Genomic DNA, 17,709 nt, shown 5'->3' on the forward strand with positions numbered 1-17,709 from the left:
GCTTGCTGTTTGATGTTTCTCATATGCAACACAAATAGCAGCGCTTATGAGGTGGGGCAATGCGGTGGTCGTGCCAGTGCAATCGCTCACAAAATTTACTCGCACCGGCAGAAATATCTGTCACAAAACAGTCTGGAGCCCTGTATAGGAAGTGACAAAAAACTGTGCTGAAAATTCTAGAAAATTGTTCTCATGCTGTATGCCTTTTGTGCCCACAGGTGGAAATGCCCTAACAAAACTAGGGAAAACTCAAGTGTATACTTTACATTTTGGACAACCATTGTTTTATTTTTTTAATTATTATTATTTTTTTACATTTACATTGTGGCTATTTTATTGGAGCAGAAGAACCAGAAGATCAGAGATCAGGCAGAGATCTACTGGTGCCACTGAAGGAAAAGATTTACCTAATGTGTTAGTTAAACCAAAAATGTTCATCACTCACCTTCATGTCGTTCCAAACCTTTAAGGCATTTGTTCATCTTTGAAACATAAATGTAGATCTTTTTAGCTAAATTTCTTCCCCTCCATTTTATGCAGTGTAGTTTATGCAACTACCACTTTCAAGCCTCAGAAAGGTAGTAAAGGCATCATTAAATTAATCCATGTGACTCCAGTTGTTTAACCTCAATTTCATGAAGAGATGTGAATGTTTTTTGTGTTTTTCTCCTTCTCTATCTTGCTCAGAACAAGAACCACCTAAAGACACCTTGTAATGAGACATCACCCTCACAATGATTCTCTTCACTGGGTTTGGCAAGTCTCTCCCTGTTCTTTGTGAAAAAGTGCCAGTTCCCAAGTATGATTCCATCACATTTTGTTGGTGTAATCTATAGATTGCTCCTGCTGACTATATCCAGCCTTTCATGAAGACTTCAGATGACCCAACATTTGTGAAGTGATGACGCCAACCCTTGAGAGGACTTCAGATGAAGCTGACTCAGAATAAACATACAAAACTGCTCAATTTTCCTTGCACTGTAATGATCACATCATGTAACCGTTGATTTAATTGTTTAATTATATCATATGTATCGTTTATTATAAATAGATTGCTGTAAATAAGAGCATAACAAATGTCAACATACATAAAATATATGATTAAATGTGTAAAAATGTATTAAGTTGTTTTAAATTTGAATATACTACAAATATATTTTTCTATATTAAGAACTGAGGGGTGCACAAGAATCAAAAACATTAAACAAGATTCATTTTCACTTAATCTTAAAATATCTTCACTTATTTGGAATGCATTTTCTAAGAACAAACTTAATATTTACCATGAGATTAGTAATATGAAAATTTAGATGTGATTGCACTTGACTACAACATACAAGTTGTAAGAACACACACACACTCACTCATATATATATATATTCAGAGTCTGAAGTTACCTTGGTAAAAGACCACGATGTCGTTTATATAACATGGACTTTTACAATGGTAACTTCAGACTAAAATATGTTAACAAGGCAGGTAAGGATAGCTGACCAAATTAATCCTCAAATATTAGCGGATTTTATCTTTTAAAAACAACACTGATACAGCTACGTATACATTATTTTATAAATGTAAATAAATAATTTTATTGTCTACTAATTACCAAAAATCGCAGTTCTGTCTCTTAACTCGATGCATGAGAGCAATGCATTCCAATTGCCTGGCTGCTATGAACTTCCTGGATCTATTTGAGGTCTACGTGGATCGGATGTAGTTGATAACACTTTAAAGGTGATAATTCTTCTTGGGAAGTTCCATATACATAAAGCAAAAATTACATCCATTAGTCCCTCATTTAAGTTTTTTTGTAAAGAACTTAATATATTTTATGACTCACTGACTTCAATTACCAGAAACAAGAAATGTATAAAAACATCTCTCATATTAAAAAATGTTATCCGTAAAATGTAATACTTTACCATACATCATATATATTTGTTATATGTATCCCCCATGTTCTTATTTATTTTTGTTGTTGTTTTTTGGAATTAAGTTATGCTTGAAGTTAAGTACTTCTGTATATTTGAAAAAAAAAAAAAATTGAGGTCTACGTGAATTACGTGACGATCACTTCCGTTGTCGCAACTCTGTTTCTCAACAGCTCTGAACTACAGTAAATGCATTGTAACGCAATTATCGTGCAAACGTTAATTTTTTCTTGATGTTAATTTAAAATCCCTTGCTTTCGTAGCATTTCGTATAACTGTACGCAATACCCCAAAACAAGAGTAAAACAAATCGCTCACAACAGTCAATGCCTCATCAATACATGACTGACGCTGCTGGAATGCTATGCTTAATGCACAAGTGTGTGTGTGTGGTTTACAAGACATGCAGCATATGTCAACAGTGGAGCTGCGTAGGCGTGTGGTGGGATTAGGCATCGACGCAAGCAGCGCATCCCATTTACAGCAACTGTAGCTCTGAGCGCGCGCACACTGAGTCCAGCAGGGAGAGAGAACAGGAGGCAGCATGGCATCTCTGGGGCTCAAGGCGACTGTCGGAGAAAGTAAGAAATGTTCTGTTCAAATTGATTTAGGGCTACATTTTTGATGTATTCAAAAGTGATATTTTAGCTATTTCTGATTTGTGTTATTATTGACATTTCCTTAGAAGTTTTGGTGTTGTTTTTACATGTTGAGTGAAATGTTACTGCACTATTCACCAACATAATCCTCATACAGTAACACACTGCTCTTCTTAAATCCTTTAAATTTAACACTCTTTATTATATTATAATTATATTGCACTATGCAAATTATTGTGATGTATCTGGAAAAAAAAACACACTGGAGATTGGAGATGCACAGTAATCTGTGTAGTCCTGTGGGATTAAGGATCTAGATATGAGGGGAGGTTCATAGTGCTGTTGGGTGGGAGCACAAAGATGGAAAAATAGGCCTGGATACAAATAATACACGCAGGAATTTGTTCTTAGAAAAAGCTGTTAAGAAAAGCTATTTCTCGAGGCTGGTGTTAATTGTTAAATGTTAATTGTTCAGTCTGACATATGTTGTGCTTATTTTTTTATTTTCTATCTATCTACTGTATCTATCTATGCAAGCCATTGTGAATGTGATTCCTTTACACCATAATATTAGTCACCTTTTGTTATATCTATAGGCTCAATGGATGTTAGATTTGTCTTATACTCCATCCCTTTGTATTTTTTTGTAGCCCTGGATATTTCTAGCTCTGAATGCAAGCATGAGGTTTGACGAGATTTCCAGAGTTCATAATGCACTCTCCGATTGTTTCAATTCAGAATTAACTTTTTGCCATCTGTCCAGTGTCATTCTTTTTTGTTATTTCTGTTGCCATATATAGTTCTGGTGTTGATTAAATCTTAAAGATTCTGAGGAAAAACATCACCAGTTATCACTTGTAAATATTTGTTACTTTTGACAATGTGTAGAGCTCAAGCACTACATATTCATTACTACAACAACATCAGGAAAAATGACACATCATAGCATAATAGGCATATATCAAAAATGTTGCTGGATGATATTTGTCTATTCATGTTTTGGACATATTGGTTTGTACTATTAATATTAAATCTGATTTTAGTCTAAGTATCTAAAAGCTTTCAATCCACTTTTGAGCAACTTTTTTTATAAACAGAAATTTTGTCAGACTGGATGTTGATTTGTTGTTCGACAATTTCAGTAATAGCCTGTGAGGCTCATCACAAGTTTATTTGAATGCAACAACACCTCTGGGTGTTAGAACTGACAGATCCAGCGTCAATAGCTGTGAAATGTGTTATATGACTGCAGGAAGCTGTTGGCTTTGGGATCTCGCCATTCAATGGAGCATTTAAAGGGGCAGTAAAAATGATTCAGGTCCACTGTGCTCACATCCAGTGGCAGCAATATACAAAGAGAGAAAGAGAGTGAGAAAAAAAAAAAAAGTAGTGACAAAGAGCAGGAGAAAGAGAGACAGAGGAAGAACAAAAATAGAGAGGCTGGTGGTGTAAGAGGATTGGGAAGAGATTAGGCCTGCGATTGCTGGGTCTCTCTCATCACACAAAATATATCATTTAAACTAACAAATCAAGTTGACCATTTCATTTTCTGCTGTCATAAAAGGCATGTATTTGATTTCTTTTTTTATTATGTGGTTCCATACAATTTTCATTAATCATTAACTAAATACTAAATGCAAAAAGGAAAAAAATAAATCTTTACACCAAATCACATTGAACAAATTACAAAAAAACCTTCTCATATCATATGTAAATGTGATGCTAAGCAGCAAACCATAATGTTATAATAATAAATTCAGCCCAGAACCATGTTCTTTAGTCTCTGCAGAGGGTATTTTGCTATTTTAAACATATTCATGAACAGGAGAGAAGGTTTAGACTCAGCAACACCTCTACCTGACACTTTTGGCAAACTCTGCATAGTTGTCTCGGTGGACTGTATGTGCAAGAAAAAGTCTGTCAGAGAGAGTGTATGATTATGCAGTGTTTTAGCACAGATATATTTGAAGTGACATTCTCTCAGACATATTTAAAGCGAGGCAGACATGCTCCCATTATCACACACCTATACTGTATACTTCTTATTTTAAATGACTTTTTTTCTCAATATTCTTAACATATATTGAGTATAAACTATAGTAATTTAAGATCTTTATCTGGATATCTGTCTCAAGTCAATGGTCTCATTATTTCAGATTAATTTATAAATTATAACATATATCTAAACATTGTAACAATATTACAGTGGTATATACTCAATATCAATATTACACTGGTAAGAACCAAGGCCAGAGAATGTAAGGTTTTGTTTTACAGTCATATATAATTTATTTTATTCTTTAATAAGGTATTTGAGATTGGAAAAGTTTCCTGTAATCTTGTTTTAAACTTGAACTCAGATTTGCCTCATCTCTTGCATTCAAAATATTGATATTTTCCCTGAACATGGTCTTTTTTGCTATGTCCATTTTGCAGAAATCACTTTGTTTTTCATGTTTTTGTGTGTGTGTGTGTGTGTGTGTGTGTGTGTGCTACAGAGATTATGAATGATGTCATTAAGAAGGTGAAGAAGAAGGGAGAATGGAAGGTACACATCAATCTCACCGCCAATTCATCTGAAGAATATGTCAGTGATTATGAAAAAGTTGTTGATGTGCTGTAATGTGCAGCATTTATGTCAAAACACAATTTTTATTTAGTCTGTGCAGTGTGATAAAAAAGAATCTTGAAGTAAACTTCAATTAACTTGAATTAAAGATGACTCTGCTGTCATATTAGGCCTTCTTGCATAAAAGACCATCCTAAACAAGCATTAAATAGACCCAGAAGCGTCCCATGTTGGCGAATAGTATGTAAAACATGTTGTGTTACACTGGTCTTTGATTTGTTACGTGTTGTTCTACATATATAATGCATGCTGTTCTCCCTCAGGCATTGGTGGTGGACAAGCTCAGCATGAGAATGATCTCATCATGCTGTAAAATGACAGATATTTTGTCTGAGGGAATCACAAGTGAGTTTTACTCGTGTAGAAATGCTTCAAACAGGCACAAAACCACTTAGCTTAATATATTATACAGCAATTTGGCTCAACTTTACTTTTTTCCATAACCATTTCCTTTTATTTCTCCAGTTGTTGAAGACATAATCAAGCGGCGTGAGCCTCTTCCTACCATGGAAGCCATATATCTCATTACTCCATCTGATGAGGTAAGTTGTCTCATTTATTTTTAATCATAAACAGAGCTTGTGTGGAAGTTTGTATTATATCCCAACATACACAAGATAATAGTTATCGATATACAATACAATAGTGAAATGTTATCAATTGTAATTTCAGCAAGGATGCATTCGTTTGATGAAGGAAGAGTAAAGACATTTATAAAGTTACAAAAGATTTCTATTTCAAATAAATGTTGTTCTTTTGAACATTCTATTTATTCAAAGAATTCAAAAGATCTAGTTTCAAAGAATCCTGGAAAAATATATATCACAGAAAAACATTTCCACAAAAATATTTGCCAGAACAACTGTTTTCAACACTGATAATAAGAAATGTTTCTTGAGCATAAATCAGCATTTGAGAATGATTTCTGAAGGATCATGTGACTGAAGACTGGAGTAATAACTGCTGAAAATTCAGCTTTGCCACAGGAAAAAAATACTTTTTTAAATATTTGAAAATAGCAAACTTATTTTAAATCGCACTATTTCACAGTATTAATGTTTTACTTGATTTTTGATCCAATAAATGCAGCCTTGGTCAGCATAAGAAACTTTAAAAACATTTTAACAATCTTACCGATGCAAAACATTTGAATGGTAGAATTTTTATTATAAATGAATATGTCAATTTATAAATATGTGTCATCGACAGTCAGTTGAGGGACTCATCAATGACTTCAGAGACCCCCGTAATCCCATATACAGAGGGGCACACGTGTTCTTCACAGACAGTGAGTGTGTTTTTTTTTTTTTTTGGCGTCAGCAACTGTTTTCTACCACATCTACTAGATATTTATCTATAATATTTATCTCTGTTTTTATTTTTTATTTTAGCAATCCCAGACTCTTTGTTCAACTTGATAAGTAAATCCCGTGCCTCTAAATCCATAAAAACACTGACTGAGATTAACATCGCCTTCCTGCCCTATGAATCACAGGTGAGTAGCTTCTCCTTTATACCCTGAGACTCGAGAAAGAAGGATGTATGGAGATGTGGGGGGAAGGGTTGTATCATGCATTCGAGAGCAGCTTTGGATGGGCTGTCTCTGTGCCGCCAATCCTCTGTTGTTGCCCTCTATGATTAATCCTGAGGCGTGGCTGAATCATCCCTCCCTATACCAGCCCTAATCCTGCTCCCCATTGGCTAATGTCCCATCAAGTAGTCACCGGGCAGCCAATGAGAGAGAGCATGGAGTTGGAATTTGGTTGGATGTCAGTAGGGTTATGTACATGTGACAGATGGGGCAGTGTGTTGAGGCTAGTATGTTAGGATAGGGAGAGAGAGAGATACAACACTGATATGGATTATAGGTCAAGTTGAGGGAAGAAAGGAGGATAGTGTAGTTATTATGTGGCGGTAGATTAATCTGAAAACCATGTTTTTGGCCAAACATGCAGAATGTACAGAAAACGGCACACACATACAGGCACAGGTGAGGCAGGTGACGTATCGATGAGTTCTTACTATTGTGAAAGTATGGGACATAACAGACCTATAACAGCCATTAACATATATCCAGCGGGGGATGAAGCACCTTCACTTTTACCATTTAGCTGGTTCTCATGGGCAGATGGACAACAGTGAGATGTGAGTTACCATAGGACAGGAAGCTGCTTGGTAAAAGTTACCTGTGGCACTCAAACAATTACAAATTAGCAAGCAGGCTCAAACTTTAAACTGCTGCTGTGAATCAGTAATATTTCAATAAAAATGTCACATGGCTGAGAACATCCTGTGTAGAGTTGATCACAAGGGACTTTATAGTTTTAATTTCAGATGAATTTTAAAGACGTGGTCATCTCAACCAGGGAGACTGGAACCTACTAGGGGGCCTCAGCACACTTCCAAGGGGGCTGCGAGATGGCTTAAATCTATGTTTATTAAATATATTACAGTTATTTAAAATATGACAAAATAAGCATAAAAAGATGTGAACTGACATCATATTTATCTATTTATAGATATTTCCTACATCATGTTTCTCTTATTTTGACTTATTTTAGTCAAAGAATGAGGATTTCTGCAGTCTATAAAATGTTCAATATTAAATTCTAGACCTAAAAAGGTCATGCAAATAGAAAAATAATAATAATAATAATTAAAACTGCAAAGTAATAGGAATTTTTATAATGAGTATACACTTTTGTAGTTATGTCAGGCTCTAAAATGTTTTATTGGGTGGAAATTACTGAAAAACTGCTGTTTGTGAGTGAAAAATATAATAATAATAATAATAATAATAATAAAAAACTCTTTATCCTGTAATGACTGAATAAAAACAAAAAACATGCAAATTCAAAAAGAGTGTGAGAAGTTTCTGAAACTTCTGGAATTACAGAAATTATTCATAATAGTTTAAATAAAATTAATTATTTAATTATTTAGTCACTCCTTGCTTCTGTTAATAAATATGTTAGATGTTTTTGTTACATCAGTAGCATCAGAAATATCTTCAGATATAGTCTTGGACAGTGAGGGGCCTTGAATTCACAACAGCTGAAAACCACTGATTTAGGGACAGAACATGTAACCTGAAGAACATATTTTTTTACAGTTATGTGAAGCAGGTCTTTAGACCAGTGAGATTTCACTGTGGGCAGAGCCAATAAAAACCAAGCAAGGGGAAAAAAATGCTCTGTCAGTCTGTTGGAATTAGGGCTAGTTGGGCCAAAAACTAACATGGAAGATTAAAGAGAAGCAGTTAGTAGCCACTTTATCTCACCACACTTGTTTATGACACACTATTTGTGTTCTATATCACTATTTGTTATTGAGTCCATGTTTTAGCAGAAAGACATTTTTAACTATGTTTTTAGAGAAAGACTCTCTCTTCCCTATTATACAGTAGGCGAAAAACAGTATATGAGACGAGTGTCTGAAAACAGTAGGCAAAAGGTACCAGAATGACCATTTCGAATCTCATAAGATCTGAGATGTTACGAATAAATGTATCTGTTTTTGCTACGCTGTTCTCAGGTGTTCTCAGTGGACAGACAAGATGCCTTCCAGGATTTCTACAGCCCATTTAAAGCTGATGTAAAGAACCAGGTGTTGGAACGTTTAGCCGAGCAAATAGCCACCTTGTGCTCCACACTGAAAGAGTACCCAGCTGTTAGATACAGAGGGTGAGAGAGGAAGAAGCAGCACACACATGAACGTCTTACCATCAATCTCACATTCTCATAAACACCATCTGCTGATGTAACTCCAAGCATCATCAGCCATCTGCAAAGAAAATATAAAAACACAAGGACATAACTGTTATTTAAAAAATCAGATCTAACAGATTATAGTGATTAGATTTCATCTAGAAGGTTAGTGACGGTCCATATCATGATTGACTATGTGTTGCTGTGTTTTGAAGAGAGTACAAAGACAATGCAGTCCTAGCCCAGATGCTTCAGGATAAACTGGACGGTTACAAAGCAGATGACCCCACTTTGGGAGAGGTGAGTCTCAGAGCTTGTAGCACAATATTTTGTCTCGGATGATAAAAATAAACTGCTTCTGTCTGGCACCAGTGACCTTAATGTCTCACTGTCCAACTTTAATTCCTTGCTGTACTGTTTTGTGCTCCATCTTTGTCTCTTTCTTTTTTCCTCTCTTTCACAGGGACCAGATAAAGCCCGTTCCCAGCTATTGATTCTGGATCGGGGTTTTGACCCTGTCTCGCCTCTTCTACACGAGCTCACATTTCAAGCCATGGCCTATGACTTGCTGCCCATTGAGAATGATGTCTACAAGTAATAACTCCAACACTTTTTAATTAATCTATATACTGCTCTGAGGTCACTCAGATCATTTCAACTGACCTTCGGTCAAGTCCAAGTGGTTCACTTTTCACAATGTTAATATCTCCATCCATCATGTGCTATGGGCAGTTTACTGATGCTGATGGTGGATATGTGTTAATCAGGTATGAGACCAGTGGAATGGGTGACACTCGTATGAAGGAGGTGCTGTTGGATGAAGATGATGACCTGTGGATGACTCTGAGACATAAACACATTGCAGAGGTGTCCACGTAAGTCTGTTCAGTCCTACACAGGTTAACATTTATATATACAGTGCCCTCCATAAGTATTGGAACAGTAAAGACAAAATTGCTCTGTTGGCTGTGGAGTCAAGACATTTGCAAATATGATTAAAAGATTAATATGAGACAAAACTACAGAATGTCACATTTTATTATTAGCCGTTTCAACACATACAGTGGGGCAAATAAGTATTTGATACACTGCCGATTTTTCAAGTTTTCCCTCTTAAAAAGAATGGAGAGATCTGTAGTTTTCATCGTAGGTACACCTCAACTGTGAGAGACAGAATGTAAAAAAAAATCCAGAAAATCACATTGTATGATTTTTGAATAATTAATTTCCATTTTATTGCATGAAATAAGTATTTGATACAATAGAAAAATAGAACTTAATATTTGGTACAGAAACCTTTGTTTACAGTTACAGAGGTCAGACGTTTCCTGTAGTTCTTGACCAGGTTTGCACACACTGCAGCAGGGATTTTGGCCCACTCCTCCATACAGGTCTTCTCCAGATCTTTCAGGTTTTGGGGCTGTCGCTGGGCAACACAGTTTCAGCTCCCTCCATAAATTTTCTATCGGGTTCAGGTCTGGAGACTGGCTAGGCCACTCCAGGACCTTGAAATGCTTCTTATGGAGCCACTCCTTAGTTGCCCTTGCTGTGTGTTTGGGGTCATTGTCATGCTGGAAGACCCAGCCACGACCCATCTTCAATGCTCATACTGGGGGAAGGAGGTTGTTGCCCAAAATCTTGCGATACATGGCCCCATCCATCCTCCCCTCAATACGGTGCAGTCGTCCTGTCCCCTTTGCAGAAAAGCACCCCAAAGCATGATGCTTCCACCCCCATGCTTCACGGTTGGGATGGTGTTCTTGGGATTGTACTAATTCTACTTCTTCCTCCAAACACGGCGAGTGGAGTTTATACCAAAAAGTTGTATTTGGGTCTCATCTGACCACATGACCTTCTCCCATGCCTCCTCTGGATCATCCAGATGGTCTTTGGCAAACTTCAGACGGGCTTGGACATGTGCTGGCTTGAGCAGGGGGACCTTGCGCGCGCTGCAGGATTTTAATCCATGACGGTGTGGTGTGTTACTAATGGTAACCGTTGAAACTGTGGTCCTAGCTCTCTTCAGGTCATTGACCAGGTCCTCCCGTGTAGTTCTAGGCTGATCCCTCACCTTTCTCAGGATCATTGATACTCCACGAGGCGAGATCTTGCATGGAGCCCCAGTCCGAGGGAGATTGACAGTCATCTTGAATTTCTTCAATTTTCTAATAATTGCACCAACAGTTGTTGCCTTCTCACCAAGCTGTTTGCCTATTGTCCTGTAGCACATCCCAACCTTGTGCAGGTCTACAATTTAGTGTCATTAGACAGCTCTTTGGTCTTGCCCATAGTGGAGAGGTTGGAGTCTGATTGATTGAGTGTGTTAACAGGTGTCTTTTATACAGGTAACTGTATATTAATACAGGTAATGAGTGGAGGATAGGGGGGCTTCTTAACAGGTCTGTGAGAGCCAGAATTCTTGCTGGTTGATAGGTGATCAAATACTTATTTCATGCAATAAAATGGAAGTTAATTATTTAAAAATCATACAATGTGATTTTCTGGATTTTTTCTCACAGTTGAGGTGTACCTATCATGAAAATTACAGATCTCTCCATTCTTTGAAAGTGGGAAAACTTGAAAAGTCTGCAGTGTATCAAATACTTATTTGCCCCACTGTATATGTTTTACCAAATAAAAAGAACAGCACTTTTAGAGTTCATGATCCACTCATTGATGTGAGCATAAATATTGGGACAGTTGAACATAAGGCAGATATAAAAGATTAAAAGCTATTATTTAGTTGCAGATCCCTTGCGCACAATCACAGCAGTGAGTCTGTGACCCATAGACATCACCAGACTCTTGGTCTCATCCTTTGAAATGCTTTTCCCAGCCTTTAATGCAGCCAATTCCAATTGTTGCTTGTTTTGGGGAGTTTCTGCCTTTACTCTCCTCTTCAGCTGGTGAAATTCATGTTCAATCAGATTTAAATCTGGAGATTGATTTGGGCAATCTAAGACTTTCCATTTCTTTGCCCTTATAAATTCCTTGACTGAACTGGCAGGGTGTTTTGGGTCCTGATGCAATATGAAGCACTTCCCAATGAAACCGGTTGGCATTTTCTTGAATATTGGTAGGCAAGATGGTTTTGTACCCTTCCAAATTCATTCTGCTACTGTCATCATTCATTAAGTCATCAGTAAAGTTGAGAGGGCCTGTTCCAGAGGCAGCCATGCATGCCCATGCCACGACACCACCTCCACCATGCTTTACAGATGAGGCTGTGTGCTTGGGATCATTGCAGTCCCCTTTTTTCTCCACATTTTTGTTTTCCCATCACTTAGATAAAGGTTTATCTTTGTCTCGTTGGTCCATAAACACTGTTCCAAAACTCTTCTGGCTCACCTTTGTGCTTTTTTGCAAACTCTAATCTTGCCTTTCTATTTTATTTTATTTTTATTTTATTTTATTAGTTTATTTGTCAGGGACAATGTACAAAATACATTAATCTTCTGAAAAGATGCTTTGTACCAGAGTTAGCAAATGCTAATTTCCATCTGCAGTCCCCGGGCAGGTGCACATAATATTAAAACATTACATTACAAATAACTGTCAGTAGCACTAACAAATACATGCAATATTAGTTGTACAGTGATCATTTAAAACTAGTCAAATGTTTAAAAGAAGAATTATTGGTGCTGGTCAGAGGTTTGCATCTTGCTGTGTAGCATCTGTAATTCTGTGTCAAAGTCTCCTGAGGACAGTAGATTGTCAGAGCATCACCCCAGCTTTCTGGAAGTTGTTGGTGATTTTACAGACACGTCTTTTAGGATTCATTTTCACAGCTTTTATGATTTGTCTGTCATCAACTACTGTTGTTTTCTCAGCCGATCAGGTCGTTGTTGGTTGCTGGTGGTTTCCAAACTCTTGATTTCTCCATGCCCTTTGTTTTTGCTAGAGCTCTAACCGACTTCCTCTTTTCTTTTAACATCCAAATTGCTTGCTTTTCTCTCAGTCAGCTCCCTCATCTTCATCCTGGTTTGTGTGTGTCATCATCAAATGCAAGATTCAGAATGCAGAAGTAATGGATATAACTGATGTAACACATTCCCTGATTTTAATATCTGAAGAATTAATGCAACAGGATACAGCTGATCACTTAGAAAGACCTGTGAGGCAACTGCTCCAATACTTATGCTCACATCAGATAGAGGGATGAAACTCTAAAAGTGCTGAATACATATATATATATATATATATATATATATACTGCCGTTCAAAAATTTGGGGTCGTTAAGATTTGTAAATGTTTTTTAAATAAGTTCCTTTCTCATCAAGGCTGCATTTATTTGATAAGCAGTAATATTGTGAATTATCATTACAATTTCAAATACGGAGTGTCTAAATACACTAAATGCAAATAGCCCATCTTGTTGGCAGAGGCTATTTACACTAACTCCGCCCACCAATGTGTGGTTGGGCTACTCAACACTACAAAAGATGATGATTTCACAACTGCTCTAGTGGCATAGATGGTAAAACGCGTGCCGTTGTTATTTTTATCGCAATCGAGTTCGTTATTATTGCATACTGTTTTATGCTGAGGTGCTTATAATTGCCACTATTTGCAATAAGTAGTATACATAGCAGAAAATCCAGATATTTTAACATCTAATTGCTATTTACACTTAGTGTAAATACCCTCTGTCACAGCTTTTCTTTTCTTATTAATTTTTTAATTATAATTTATTGCTGTGATGGCAAAGCCCAATTTTCAGCAATCATTACTCCAGTCTTCAGTGTCACATGATCCTTCAAAAATCATTCTAATATAAAATATCAAGATGAAATCTTTTGTAACTTTATAAATGTTTTTACTGTTACTTTTATATATGTTATACTGGTAAATTAAATTTAAAAACAGCATAAAATTCATTGATTTTTAAAGAAGAAAATGTTTGAACAATTCTAATGAATTAAATGAATAATTAATAATTATAATGATGTATTATTAAATCTAATAGTTTCTCTCTTTTAGGGCTGTGACTAAATCACTTAAAGACTTCTCTGCAAGTAAAAAGATGAACACAGGAGAGAAGGTTTGTTATTAATCACTGATCAAAAATTAACTGCAATTTCTTGATTATTGCCAATAACTGACAAAGAGTTTTGTCATTTTCCAGACCACCATGAAAGAGCTCTCCCAAATGCTTAAAAAGATGCCACAGTACCAGAAAGAGTTAAGCAAGGTACTGAGATCATTTGCATGTTTTATATGAACTGATTCAAGGGGATAATATTGCTGATATTGGCTTTATAATTTTGCAGTATTCAACTCACCTACACTTAGCAGAAGACTGTATGAAGCATTACCAAGGCTCAGTGGACAAACTATGCCGTGTTGAGCAGGTAAAGCTTATTTTGGATTGGTCTTTTTGCACTAAACTGTCATATTAATTAGTGTTAATAGTGTCTGTGTGCTCTGTCATAGGATCTAGCAATGAGCACAGATGCAGAGGGTGAGAAGATCAAAGATCCCATGAGAGCCATCGTACCCATCCTACTAGACGCCAACGTTACCATCATGGACAAAATCCGAATCATCCTGCTCTACATCTTCCTCAAGAATGGTGAGAGAGCTGCAAAATGGCCAATGCTTTGTATTCTCTATCTGTTTTGCTGTGTGTGGGCGAGATGGGGGTGGTACGTTTGACATGTACAGTTTGTACACACAGGCATTACTAATATCGCACAACAGTGAGCAAAACTGTCATAATGCTGTAATGCTGGGCTTCAAGAATTTAGAACCACTCAAACGCTATAATTATGTGTATAATTATGTATAATTATTCCTGGCTGATTGTGTGTGTGTGTGTCTCATAGGTGTGTCAGAGGAGAATCTCTGTAAGCTCCTCCAGCATGCTCAGATCCCTCCAGAGGACAGCGACATTATCTCTAATATGGCCCATATGGGGATTCCCATCATTTCAGAGGTCATTAATATACACAAAACATGTTCCCCTCCATTCTCTGACCATTTTAAAAAGCTGAATTTTTAGCATCATTACTCCAGAGCCTTCAGAAATCATTTTAATATGCTGATTTGGTGGCCAAAAACAGTTGTGCTACTTAATATTTTTGTGTAAACTATGATACATTTAAACAAGATTCTTTGATGAATATAACTTTCAAAAGAACAGCATTTATATGGAATAGGAATCATTTGCAATATTATACATTTCTGTCACTTTCGAGCAATTTAATGCAGAATACAGTGCATCACCAATCATAATGTCTGAGGTCGAAACTCTTTAAATATGTATCCAAAGCAAGCAACCACACGTAAAGGGAAGAAATCTGACCGCAAGGAGAGAATCAGTGAGCAAACGTACCAGCTCTCCCGATGGACTCCTTTGGTCAAAGACATCATGGAGGTGAGCTGAAGCAACAGTACTCGCCTCACTTTGGATATGTCATCTTTCTTTTACTTTAATTTCTCATAATTGCATTATAATAGGATGCCATTGAAGACAAGCTCGACCCAAAACAGTACCCTTACATCTCCACACGCCCAGCATCCTCAAAGACGACCACAGCTACCAGGTAGGATTACCTGCATAAACATATGGATTCAGTATACAACATCTTCTAGTCAAATACTAGTGATAATACCACTGCTGTCCATTTTCAGTGCACGTTATGGAAACTGGCATAAAAACAAGAGCCCAGGAGAGATACGCAACGGCCCACGCATCATCGTCTTTATCGTTGGGGGTGTGACCTACAGCGAGATGCGCTGCGTCTATGAGGTCACACAGGCCAACGGCAAATGGGAAGCTCTCATCGGTGGGTTGCAGTGCTCAAGGGCCCTTTGTGAACTATCAGTGACTCACTATTTCAGAGACAACCATTACAACAGACAGCATTACACAATTGTGTCACTGTGCCTTTAAAAGTTCCAAGCGATATATTGATCAGACTTCTTTGTATTATGCACTACCATTCAAAAGTTTGGGGTCATTTAGTTTTCCTTTTTTTTTAAAATAGTACTTTTATTCAGCAAGAGAGTATTTGATCAAAAGTATTATTAAATATTAGATTATTATTATTATTTAAAATAATATTCCTGTTTTTATAGTATTTTTATCAAATTAATGCAGCCTTGGTTAGCACAACAGTCTTCTTTCAAAATCATAAATCTTTTTTGCTGAACTAAAATATGAATTATTGAGCATCAAAAGCATTCTGCTGTGAGACACATGGGTGATGGTTGTAAAAACATTCTATCATTTGCCTTGACAATGAATATAATAGAATAAATATATAATAACGTTAAATGTATACAGATCATTGTATATCTGTGATTAGCGAACTGCATTTAACCACCGCCACAATGTGAGTTAATGGTTTTAATTAGTGTTTTTTTCTGGTCCCAATAAAAGTCCTGATCATGTTTCTGACTTCCCTCACAGGCTCCACCCACACCATCACTCCCGTTAAGTACCTAAAGCATCTGCAGCACCAAGACTTCCTGGACCCCAACGCGGCCCCCGAGGACCAGCTTCCTGCAGAAGATAACTGATGAAGACAAGAAAAAAGGTCAGACTTTTATCATTTTAAACTGGATTTATTTTAAAGGCATTTTTAATGACAATATTGCTTCAATATAAAAAATCGGCTGACAGTTTTATCATCACATTTAACACTTTTAATAAAGAGGCATTATGTAGATATCTTTTCATTTACTATAACATCAATCAAATTTGATTCTTTCTTTCCTTTTAGAATGTGGTGACGTCACTGCCTTGACACATTATTCTAACATGTTCCAACTAGACGCGTGTTAAGACTGAATTTTTCTTAACTTGCACACCCTTCAGCACTTCCCTTGTCAGCAATAGTAACGTATATTACATAAACAGCCTCTGTCACATTTATAATCACCTGAATATTAACCTCAGATTACATTATTTAGGTGTCACTCTCCATTGTTGGTATTATGGGACCAGTCAACTTGAGTGTAGCTCATAGGTAGATAAAATAATAAGAGAAGATTTTTTGAACACAGCATAGCAAATTGAGTTTGAGATTCCAGTTTCCTCTTCTGTTAAGTTATTTTGAATTGAATCAGTAGTTTGACCTGCTATGCAGTGTCTGCCAAGCATGATTGTGTTTGTTGCGTGATCAATTTAATACTGGATGTCCCATTGTGAATATCAACTGCTTCATGTTATTTTAATATTGTGGTTTTGAAATAATAGTTACAGTAATAGTCTTGTATATAGACTTTGTCAATATAGTAAAGCTTCCCGTGTTGATATTCTATTTTTCTTTTACATCTCGACTGTTCCTTGTGTAGTAATGTAGTACGATTGCTTTTTGTCATAATCTGTTATTTATGCTAAGAATACACATTCATGCTGTGTAAATATATCATCTATATGCCATGTTCAAATATATTTAACATGTTTAACACATCAGAGCTTATGAAGTGCGAACTATTGTCTTGTGCATATAGTAAAATAAACTGGCTTCTGTTAAACATCTCCTGATTTTGACATTTTTCATGCCATGCACATCACACATTAGGGTATTTCTCATAATATGATAGAAAATACACATTAGTTCAGTTATAACATTATTCATTTGGTTTTGAGGCAGATGCATCTGAATGTGCATTTAATAGACACAACACATTTGGATATGTTGATATAAGAAATAGAAAAATCTATTGATTCAGACTCATATTCTTTCTAACAATCTATTTAAAGACATTTCCAAACTCTTCAAGAAGAATAATGTTCAAAATAAATATAAATTTGAAATGACCTACAAGACTTTGAATGGTGTCACATTATTGCAAAGAAAGCCAAATTAATTGCAAAAAGTATGGTATAACA

At 36.3% G+C, this 17,709-nt stretch overlaps 1 protein-coding gene across 4 annotated transcripts; it reads left to right on the forward strand.

Moving 5' to 3' along the window:
• The first annotated feature begins 1,509 nt into the window (after positions 1-1,509).
• LOC306870125 (syntaxin-binding protein 1-like) lies at positions 1,510-17,356 on the forward strand. Of its 4 annotated transcripts, none has more exons than XM_079417205.1 (20): positions 1,510-2,512; positions 5,029-5,078; positions 5,423-5,504; positions 5,625-5,701; positions 6,369-6,447; positions 6,551-6,654; positions 8,694-8,842; positions 9,082-9,166; positions 9,330-9,460; positions 9,634-9,741; positions 13,848-13,908; positions 13,993-14,058; positions 14,138-14,218; positions 14,301-14,439; positions 14,693-14,802; positions 15,139-15,243; positions 15,327-15,412; positions 15,501-15,655; positions 16,282-16,408; positions 16,595-17,356. In XM_079417205.1, the coding sequence occupies exons 1-19, from the start codon at positions 2,476-2,478 to the stop codon at positions 16,389-16,391; spliced, it is 1,815 nt and encodes a 604-aa protein (XP_079273331.1). In that variant the 5' UTR covers positions 1,510-2,475; the 3' UTR covers positions 16,392-16,408; positions 16,595-17,356. The 4 variants fall into 4 exon arrangements, with proteins under 4 accessions (XP_079273331.1, XP_079273330.1, XP_079273332.1 ...); XM_079417203.1 differs by having other exon boundaries at positions 2,437-2,512; positions 5,029-5,117; XM_079417204.1 differs by having other exon boundaries at positions 2,412-2,512; positions 5,029-5,117; positions 16,282-17,355.
• The last annotated feature ends 353 nt before the right edge of the window (positions 17,357-17,709 follow it).

This window comes from Barbus barbus (assembly GCF_936440315.1).
Source record: "Barbus barbus genome assembly, chromosome: 5".
Taxonomy (NCBI): domain Eukaryota; kingdom Metazoa; phylum Chordata; class Actinopteri; order Cypriniformes; family Cyprinidae; genus Barbus; species Barbus barbus.

Coding starts and splice junctions, on each gene's coding strand:
- LOC306870125 (XM_079417204.1), top strand. CDS start 2,476: ATGGCATCTCTGGGGCTCAAGGCGACTGTCGGAGAAA. Junction 6,448..6,550: donor ACACGTGTTCTTCACAGACA/GTGAGTGTGTTT, acceptor TTTTTATTTTAG/CAATCCCAGACTCTTTGTTC. Junction 13,909..13,992: donor AGATGAACACAGGAGAGAAG/GTTTGTTATTAA, acceptor GTCATTTTCCAG/ACCACCATGAAAGAGCTCTC.